The 9,611-nt window shown below is 37.1% G+C and overlaps 4 protein-coding genes across 5 annotated transcripts in view; 2 read left to right on the top strand and 2 right to left on the bottom strand.

Annotated features, from left to right (window-relative positions):
* The window catches only part of LOC145479077 (cleavage stimulation factor subunit 3-like), a 27,757-nt gene extending 19,615 nt beyond the window's left edge, over positions 1-8,142 (top strand). For both annotated transcript variants that reach the window (XM_081457325.1, XM_081457327.1), the window contains 12 exons: positions 287-361; positions 466-567; positions 643-684; positions 975-1,016; positions 1,150-1,210; positions 1,751-1,814; positions 1,936-2,032; positions 2,159-2,257; positions 2,689-2,830; positions 4,161-4,252; positions 4,938-5,010; positions 5,617-8,142. In XM_081457325.1, coding sequence (XP_081313451.1) covers positions 287-361; positions 466-567; positions 643-684; positions 975-1,016; positions 1,150-1,210; positions 1,751-1,814; positions 1,936-2,032; positions 2,159-2,257; positions 2,689-2,830; positions 4,161-4,252; positions 4,938-5,010; positions 5,617-5,801 — 1,074 coding nt within the window. In that variant the 3' untranslated portion in view covers positions 5,802-8,142. The remainder of the gene's footprint in view (positions 1-286; positions 362-465; positions 568-642; positions 685-974; positions 1,017-1,149; positions 1,211-1,750; positions 1,815-1,935; positions 2,033-2,158; positions 2,258-2,688; positions 2,831-4,160; positions 4,253-4,937; positions 5,011-5,616) is intronic.
* LOC145479086 (uncharacterized) overlaps positions 1-9,611 on the bottom strand; it is a 243,610-nt gene that overhangs the window by 77,971 nt on the left and 156,028 nt on the right. The window lies entirely within an intron of this gene.
* LOC145479100 (uncharacterized) overlaps positions 1-9,611 on the top strand; it is a 76,592-nt gene that overhangs the window by 1,161 nt on the left and 65,820 nt on the right. The window lies entirely within an intron of this gene.
* LOC145479093 (BLOC-1-related complex subunit 5-like) lies at positions 8,139-9,611 on the bottom strand. The gene has a single exon (XM_081457348.1). It carries the CDS (start codon positions 9,204-9,206, stop codon positions 8,571-8,573), a length of 636 nt encoding a protein of 211 aa, XP_081313474.1. The 5' UTR covers positions 9,207-9,611; the 3' UTR covers positions 8,139-8,570.

The raw sequence follows: 9,611 nt of genomic DNA, 5'->3' as shown, positions 1-9,611 counted from the left end.
GACTGGATTGCATCAAATTGATATAGCTCCTCTCTTACCTGTATGTAGAGTCACGTGAGAATAATGGTCTAGCAGTCTTTAATCATTAGTCTTGTCCCCAGTTGTGGCTGTAAAGGGGGTTGTAACCAATTTTGCTGGAAACTTTGTGTAAGTTTTGGAGAACAAATCCAGCTCAATCCAGAATGAGTCTACTCCTGTCTACTTCAGTCTAGAGTGATTTCAATGGTTATCTATAAATATTATTTTTCTAAAGATTTTTTAATATGATTGATATTTTCTTGAGCAGGGGAGGATGAAATTTCAGAAGGCAAAGGAAATTTATGAAAAGTATTTAGCTCTTGAGAATATAGATCCAACTCTGGTGAGTACAGACTGTTTTTTTTTTCCTGTGATAGCCTTCAATCTCTTTCCTGATCAGTATTTTTTCTCTGTTAATATTTTTCTTCTGGCATATGGTTCTTCCAGGTTTATATCCAATACATGAAATTTGCAAGACGGTCAGAAAGCATTAAAGAGAGCCGTGCCATTTTCAAGAGGGCAAGGGAGGATTCTAGAACAAATTTTCATGTAGGTAACAATTAAAGGAGTGAATGTGATAAATTATTCAAGGACAACAAGTCTTATCAATCTATTTGTTTGCAGGTTTTCATATCTGCTGCTCTTATGGAGTATTACTGCAGTAAAGTAAGTCCAAGAATACATTTTAATGATGTCATAATAGTTGCATTTTAGATGTTTATAACAGGCTAAAAGTTACTAAAATTTTGAAAACCAAAACATTTTCGACCATATGGTCATCATCAGTGGTACATCATGTACCACTGATGATGACAGTACAGCTGAAAACGTTTTGGTTTTTAAAATTTTATTAACTTTTAGCCTTGTATGAACACATTTTAATGAGTTATGTACTTTCCTATTTATAGTTTTAAATTGGTTGATAACAAAAAGCTATCAATGTTGTTTTATTTCAGGACAAAGCAGTTGCATTTAAGATCTTTGAACTTGGTTTAAAGGTATTGCTGAAAATTATTATTTTCTGAAACTGAATGTTATTCATCCATCAAGTTAAGAGCCCCATACACTACTTTTGCAGTTAGGAAAGATATAACCTATAAAATAGTTGATCTTCTTTTTTCTTAATAACAGAAATACATGAATGAAACAGACTATGTGTTGGCTTATGTTGATTATTTATCACACTTAAATGGTAAGTGCACTGAACCTGCATTTCTTTACATGACTTGTATCTGTACTTTGTTTAGAGGATGGAAAAATGTGCATTTTTTTTCGATGATTATTTGAAATATAGGCACGAGGGATAAGACAGAAGTAACTTAATACCATTAATAACATAGCTAGCAGGGCTGTGTCATTAAGCTGAGTATTTGAAAGCATGCATCATAATCCAATGCTGCACACTCGTGGCATGAGGAAAGTTTCCTTTGCTTCCCCGCTGAAGTTTAATATTTCTGTTGGCATTGTACGTTGTAAAACTATCAATTCATGCCTTTAGCTGTGTTGTGATGTGCCCAAGTAGCTAGAGTTTCTCTCAGCTGTGCCTGTGCTACTCTTACACTTTTGTGGTCTTCCCACATACATCATAAGTAAACTTGTTGATGTGTGCAAAAGTATTGAATCGATTTTTGAATTTCTAGTGAATTAGTACTGGTCAGTCTCATGAAGGTGTGATTATGGTTAAGCTTATTTTTTTAAAAAAATTTATTTGACATGGCTTTATTTGTTGCAGATGACAACAACACAAGAGTACTGTTTGAGAAAGTTCTGAGTTCTATGCCTAAGGACAAAGCGAGGTTTGTTAATGATAACTTGGACAACTTAGTAAACTTTCTATGGGCTGGCTCTGGTACAGAAGTAGGCTTTCGTAAACCTATTACACGTTGCTGTTTTGAGAATCCTGTATGTGTTTTTCAGTGACGTGTGGGGAAAATTTCTGGAGTTTGAAACCACAAGTGGTGACTTAGCCAGCTTGGTAAAGGTGGAGAATAGAAAACTTGAAATCTACAAAGAGGTGAGCTGGCTTGTCTTGTGTTCATCTAGGTCTTTCAGTAACCAGCAAGCTGAAATATTTCCTTAGCTTTCCCTTTTCCTCTTCTCGGTCACTTCAGCTGTTTCATTACTACTTTTTACTTTGTAGGAATTAGAGGGCCATGAAACATCAGTGCTTGTTGATCGTTATAAGTACTTGGATCTCTTCCCTTGTACTCCATTGGAACTAAAAATAATGGGCTATGTGGTAAGTGACACAACTATCAAAATCAGTTCAGATTACTATTCTGTTATACGGGCAACTTTAACGATTCTGATTTAAATAATTACTTGTCTGATATACATGCTGCATATATTGTTGTTGAACCATAATACTTGAAAAGGGGGCTGTCACTAGTAAGTGTTAAAGGCTGTGCAGTACAAACCCAAATTAAAAAACACCTGGCAAACAAGTGTCGCCTTTTTATGTCTGTGTACTTGAATGTAGTGACTGTTGAAAAAGTTAGTTATTGAGACCCCTTCGTCCCACAATCTGAAGTGAGTCATCTGATTACTTACTGAAAACTAGAAAAACATTGCTTCTGGAACAAAACATCAATTTGTCTCCGGTCTACAGTTAGGAAACATCTATTTAGTATATATAGCAACAGAATTGACCATGGTTCATTCCGTCTGTAGGGTTCCACAAGACAGAGTGGCAGTGTGCCAAACATTCTCTCCTCTGTTACTACTCAAGATGAACAGAGCGAAGAAAAGCCAGTTAAATTTCCCAGACCAGACACATCACAGATGACACCATTCAAACCAACTGCAGGAGCTGGTAGGAAGACTAAAACCAGTCATTACAAGTTTATATACTGATTGAATAAGATCTCCTGCAAAGCCAGTGTTATGACTAGGGAAACAGCACCAATTATGAATCTCGAGTAAATGAATTTAACAAGGCAAACAGTCCAGCATACAACACACTTTTTAATCCACATGCAAAATCCTTGTGCTTGCACATTACAAACTTGTGGCCCATCATCATATTAGGTAAATACAGGAATAGGAGCAGTGGGTCTCAAAGTCATGAATAATTTGTCGACTTAAATTGTGTTGTGTGGAAATGTGCTCTTAATCAGCATACATATACATTAGCTTTTTTGATTTTACTTCTCAGTTCTCCCCTTAGGTTTAGTTTCAATTATCGAAAATATGTCTCCAACAATTGAAACAGTGTTACACCTCATTATTTTCCAAACACCTCAAAGCTCATCAAAAATACTCTGCATTGCATTTTCAACTCTCTTTTCAGTGTTTGGAAATGGTACAGTAAAAACCTGCATGTAAGAACCTAGTGGATTAAGAACCTGTAGGCAGAACTTTCCCATTTTAATACCCAAAAATATAAGAACCTGTTTCGCCAAGCAAGATCAAGGAGGTTCTTATGTTGGTTACAGTTAAATCAGGAACTCTTGTTATAGAGACAACACTACATACACATTCTGTAACCAGTTGTGCTAGGCTTATTGTAACCCAGTTGTTTATAAACACTGTATATTTAAGGACCAAACCTACGTTTATTTATTTTTCTGGTAATCATCAACTATATCTCCTTCATAGAAATTAAAGGCCACGTACAAAATCTCTTTTAAGTGGAAGGAAACCTGAAAATAATAGAAAAACATCAAAGAGATAGTAATAAACCATGGAAGAACAAGGATGGTCAAGGATGGCGAAGATTGACATGGATTGCAAACGACGAATTTGAAAAATTTAGGCTAAACTTTTCAAAATGTGCACACCATGACTGAGCCCCTTTAAGAACCTAATTAAGAACCTACTTAGCCTAAATTGCCAATAACTGCTCCAAAATAAAAGAACCTATTTTGCCAGACTTCAAAAATTGTAGGTTCTTACATGCAGGGTTTTACTACATATGAAACACCTACTTACATGTACTATCTGTCAAGTTTCAGGTGTAAGACCCAAAAGTAATAGACAGGTATACCCTCCTATCTCCCTCTCAAAAAGGCTTTTTATAATGATTATAGTAACCTAGAAATTATGTGGAAAAAAGTCCTGGTTTGGATTAGATTAGCCTTTTATTTTTCATACATGATTTATTCCATTACTGGTAAAAATAAACTTGCTGCATTACTTTGCAGTTGGCCTTCATTCTGTACCTGGTGGAGTGTTTCCAGTGCCACCAGCAGCTGCACATCTTATGACTTTGTTACCGCCTCCATCGTGCTTTCAGGTGTGGTATTTTTTTTAACCACCATTGTATAATGTAATGGAAGGGTCACAAGCAAAGAGAAATACAATCAGTTCCTAGGACCAACACACATAGGTCCAATAGTGATGGTCACCATCTACCTCACAGATACCAACTGTGCAATGTCCTCCTTAGAGAAGTTCCACATACATGTACAAGTTGTTAAAATGTAACTTTATTCTAATTCTCTGTCATTAAGTGTTAACAGTGGTCTTTTTGATTACTGTAAGTATTTTTTTTCAGTAATTCATTCCACACAGGATGCACTGTGAAAATCTGATATGACTTTTGTAGTCATTGTCAGAAATACCAGTGCCATATTGACCAGCAAAATGGGCTAAGCCACTTCCTTTAGCAATTAAATGAGAATTGTGGTGCCTTCTGTTTGTTGAACATGCATTTAATAGACCTTTCCAGCATTTTGCGTCAGTGTGTCCAAAATAATAATAGTACCAGAGCAAGGTTGGGGTGGACATTTTCATACATTTGCTGTTTTTTTGTCCACCCTGACCTTGACTCAGTGCCATTGTTTGTTGGAATGCGGGAAAGATCTATAATGAGCCATTTTTGAAAAATTATAGCCAGGATTTCTTATTTTCCTAGTTTGCTAGTTTTCCTAGTATGTAACTAGTTATTTATTGAGCCGCATCTCTCCTAATGTTTTCAGGGTCCATTTGTGATGGTTGAAGATTTCATCAGGTTGACCTTGGAATGTCAAATACCAGATCTTCCACCCTCAGGTTTGTAATGCACGGAAACTTTGATTTTAAAACATCAGCCGTTTCTTCAACAGTATCAGTCAAATTTGCTACTAAACAAACTCAGCAGTATCGTGTATGCTGGATGTTGATAAATGCCCTGCTAGAAGTGTCTCATTTTGTTGGATTTTTTTTAATTTTATAATTACAAACCTGTTAGCTCAAAAAGTTAAGATCAAAACATTTGTTTTTAGAGTCACTCTTACCACTGGGGTTATGATGTCCCACTAAGTCTTGCATTTCTCTCTCACCTTAACTTCCAAGACGTTTACTTTGCAAGTCACTTATCAGCTTTGCTGCCACTGAAATGATCCACAAATTTAAACTGTAATGTTCAACAAGGCATGCATGCAGTACTGTGGTGTTAATTGAAATTCAATTAGTTTTGCTGATTTTGTACATTGGAAACATTACTGGCATGCCTGGCAATTGGTTCTAATGTATTTCTGATCTGTGATCCAGAATCCATTTTCCTGACTCTTGGTGGAGTACTCATTTGCTTAAAAGCCAGAACGTTTTTTAAGCCTGTCTGCTTTGTTTACATGTAATTTTGTCTTTATAAATACTATATCCATGTTGTGACCACAGGATTGCCAGACTCTGAGTTAGGCCCTGTGAATGGAGTTGAGGGCAGTGAAGATGGAATGGAGGTTGACCAAAACAAACGTGGTGTTAAACGACCAGTTGCTGATCATGAAAGTGATGACGAGAGTTCTGCTGCACCTCCTGTGAATGATATCTATAGAAGCCGACAACAGAAGCGAGTGCATTGAGCAAAAACACACCATTTCGTACTGCGACAGTTATACCTCACCAATGTACATTACTAGAAGACCTTTATTTGCAATGCACCAGTGAATGATATGTTCCTCTCCTACCCTCTGATGCATGTCCTTGAATAAAATGTTAGCTCTCCAATCTCTAGACACCCTTCTCGTGTATTCTATAGTGGCCAATAGCCATTAGTGTGTAGATAGTCCACTGAGTGGTAGTTTTAATGATTAGGTCATGAATGTTGGTCTTGGCCACTAGTGTATACTGGTCTTTATTTTAACTTGGACATTTTTTACCTGCATTCCAGTTGATACTCACAAAGCATTGTATGGCATTTTCAAGTCAAATAAGTTATGAAACTTGTGTAATAAAGAATGAGAACAATTTTCTTGGACACCTCTGTCCCATTTGTGGTGACAAAAATTTGTAGAATAAACTTATAGAGCATTTTCACGACATCACATTGGTGTTCCAAAACAATGAATGGTGGCCATGTTGGTGTATCAAACCAATCCTGCTGGAGTTGAAATCTTTTCTTATGCTTCCTTTGTTCCAATGAATTTCCATGGGTGCTGGCCACATGAGTGAAAATGCTCTATATAATTATCTCAGTATGGTTAAACCTTTCATTTCCAGCTTTTTAACATTCCCCAAATAAATCACCACAAAAACTTGAAAAGACAAATCATAATCAGTTTAGAGAAACACAGCATCCCATTCAGACAATCAGAAGCTCTATTTAGTTTGGATTTGGCTTGAATACACCATGTGAGTATTTCGTAGAGATAATGTGCAAATACAAGAACACAGCTAACAAAAGGTGAAAAACTGTTACAACAGCTGTACACGTGGGTAAGGTAAAGGTAAACTTTATTTAGCCAGGGTGGCCCATTCAGCGACGAGGCTGGGTTGTATATCTTGGTATGTATGATAGCTGTCATCTGCAAAAAAAATATTAAATGACCACATTTTGCATTTTTCAAGAACGAAACCACAAATTAAAGCAAATTATTTACTTTTTTTATTTGGAAATGAATGCTGTCTTAACATATTCAGCTGAAAGTACCCAACCACTTCTGATCAAAATGTATTGTCTTTTGACAAGAACTGAAACAATAGTCATTGTTAAAAACTGGATCATTGGATAATGCAATTCAAGAGTTTTCATTGACTCCTGGTATATGAGCAGTTATACCATGCTCTACAAATATGTGAAGCATATGCATACTTTTGGGGACATTTTGGCTTTAATTTCATTTTTGTTTTCCAAATTGGGGGATATATTTTTTAATTAAAAAATTATTCCTCTGGCACTTGTTGGATATGACATGACTATAGCTAACTGGGCACTGCTTGCCTTGTTGGAATAAGCCTGCTTACTATTATTGTAATTTATTTGTGTCAAGGCATCCTGCCAAAAAGTATGAAACTAAATACAATTATTCTAATGCTTACCAGCTCTTACATCAAAAACAATTCTCACCATGAGAGAAAAGAAGTCACTATAGACCATTTTACTACTGTCCCATATGCTTAACCAAAAGGCTTCTTATAGGAGGGGGATGAATAGGTGTTTGGATTGATGGATTTGGCCCTAAAAAGCACGCAGATTGTGGATTTTTGCCGTAAATCAAGCGGATTTGTGGATTTTGAAAACACTGGATCGTGGATCAGCTGTGAATTTTGGCGCAGATTCCAGATTGTGCCTGTCTTGATGTTCGGATCTTGGGTCATAAACGAAATTTAGATCAGATCTTTCTTCAGCCTTGGTCGGTATGTTGATGAGTTCATCCAAATTATTTCTTCTTTTGAACAAAGCTTATTTAAACTCAGGTGTGAGACTGTTATTGGAATTGTACTGTGTTATAGTCATCAAGCATGTTGCCTTCTTTACTATTTGTGCAAAATTACTAGTAACAATGGCATTCACATTTACCTTTCCGGACGTAAATTGTGGTTTCGGATTTGAACAAAAATATTGGTGGATCAATGGATTTGGCGAAAAAAAAGGCACGGACTGGCAAATTTGCATACCCCAGGGTTCGTACGGGTCCTGGAAAACCTGGAAAGTCCTGAAATTTTACTGTGGCATTTTCCAGGACTGGAAAGTCCTGGGAAAGGGCTACTGGTCCTGGAAAGTGCTGGAAACCTGTTAAACTCACGTAAAAAACATGAAATGTATGGCAGACAGCAAGGAGAATTAAAATTGAGATCTTGGGAGTGAAAAGGTTAATGTGAATTTTAGAGTCCTGGAAAAATCAATCTGAGTCCTGGAAAAGTCCTGAAAATTTGTTTTTGAAAAAGGGTATGAACCCTGATACCCCTATTCACCCCCCCCCCCCCTCCTTTTATAGTACACTGCAGTAGATCCCACCAGGAAATTTCAGTGAAAATAGGGCTCATTCAAAAGGGAATTCATAAGTCAATAGAACAACAGTCTGGGTTTAAATATAGAAAATGGGGAAAAAAGTATCACTGCAGCAGTTTGCTTTACAGTGCCAGTGATCAGTGCACTCTATAATGCAAAGTGATATTTTACTGCAAGTCCGTTCTTGACTTTTTATTCCCCACTGAATGAGCATAGAATATGAAATTTACCATTAAGGAAGATGGCCTGGGATCTACTCAGTAGAACCCACCAGTATTGTGTGCAGCATAAGAGAATGCCTGTTGTAATTTAAGTAGCACTAGTTTGGAGTGGGGCGAGGGGTGTAATCTGTCAAACGTCGATTTTGCCCGTGCCCAAGCCTTACATAATCTCAGATCTGTCAACTTTGTTGTATACTCCCTGTACTGTAGGGAGATAAAGAGAACTCTTCCAATCGTTCTTCTTCTGGCAAAATGTTATTTAGTCTTTCCATCATAGGTACAAGCCGTTTAAGATTAGCATCAATCCTCTTGAGGTTGGCGCTCATTTCTTCGACTTTCTTCAGCTGCACAGCTGCCTGGGATAATCTCTTATACCTGTCGTTTACCCTTCGTAGAACTGAAACACAGTAAACATCCATTTCTCGAATCTGTGACGAGAGCATGTGTTGATCAAACGACACGGCTTCCGCACATTGCTTTAAGTGTTTTTCATACCTCAAACACAAAGACAAACCGGGACGAGGGTCGAATTTATCAAAGAATTCCAAATCTTTGCTCGCAGGGGCATTTATCGTACCTCGAAGTAGTGGATAAAAAAATGGTATATTGTTTAGTTTTTTAATGTCGCGATCTTCCTTTTTGGAAACGATTTTCGTGGTTCCAGTTGGGGCATTGACAACCATAATGTCTTCCAGCTTGGCTCTCTGTTTCGTCTTCGATTTAGTGTCGTCATTTTTCTCCACAGAATACTTCGTATAGGGTACATTTGGATGACCCATCTGACCTGCCAAACTACTGCTTTGATCTTGTCCCATGCTTGGCTATATTTGAAAGTCTACATTTTCTTTCGGACTTCAATCTTTCATCCGTCTGCGAGAAGACTTTAAGTGTCGTCCGCCATTTTTGATTGACAAAATGGTTTCCAGACTCCTCACGTTAGCTTTTTCCTTTGTGGAAAACCGCTGACAAACGAGACTGTACTCTCAATCACTCGTAATTTTAAATTTATTCAAATGTTCCATGCGAGAAGGGGCGGGAGTTTTTAAACCAAGTAAGCTACTGTTATTAATCATACTTTTGACCAAACATGTTGCTAATGTTTAGTGTACGGTATTAAAATTGGTGGGAGTCTAGCTTTGGTATGTTTCATTCACTTTTGTCTCTAAAACCCTTGATCCTTTGATCGCCAAAAATGGCAACAAATGAATATAGGGGGTAAG

Source organism: Orbicella franksi, chromosome 2 (assembly GCF_964199315.1).
Source record: "Orbicella franksi chromosome 2, jaOrbFran1.1, whole genome shotgun sequence".
Classification (NCBI taxonomy): Eukaryota; Metazoa; Cnidaria; class Anthozoa; order Scleractinia; family Merulinidae; genus Orbicella; species Orbicella franksi.
The sequence above is the reverse complement of the archived record's forward strand: the minus strand, read 5'-3'. Positions and strand labels throughout refer to the sequence as shown.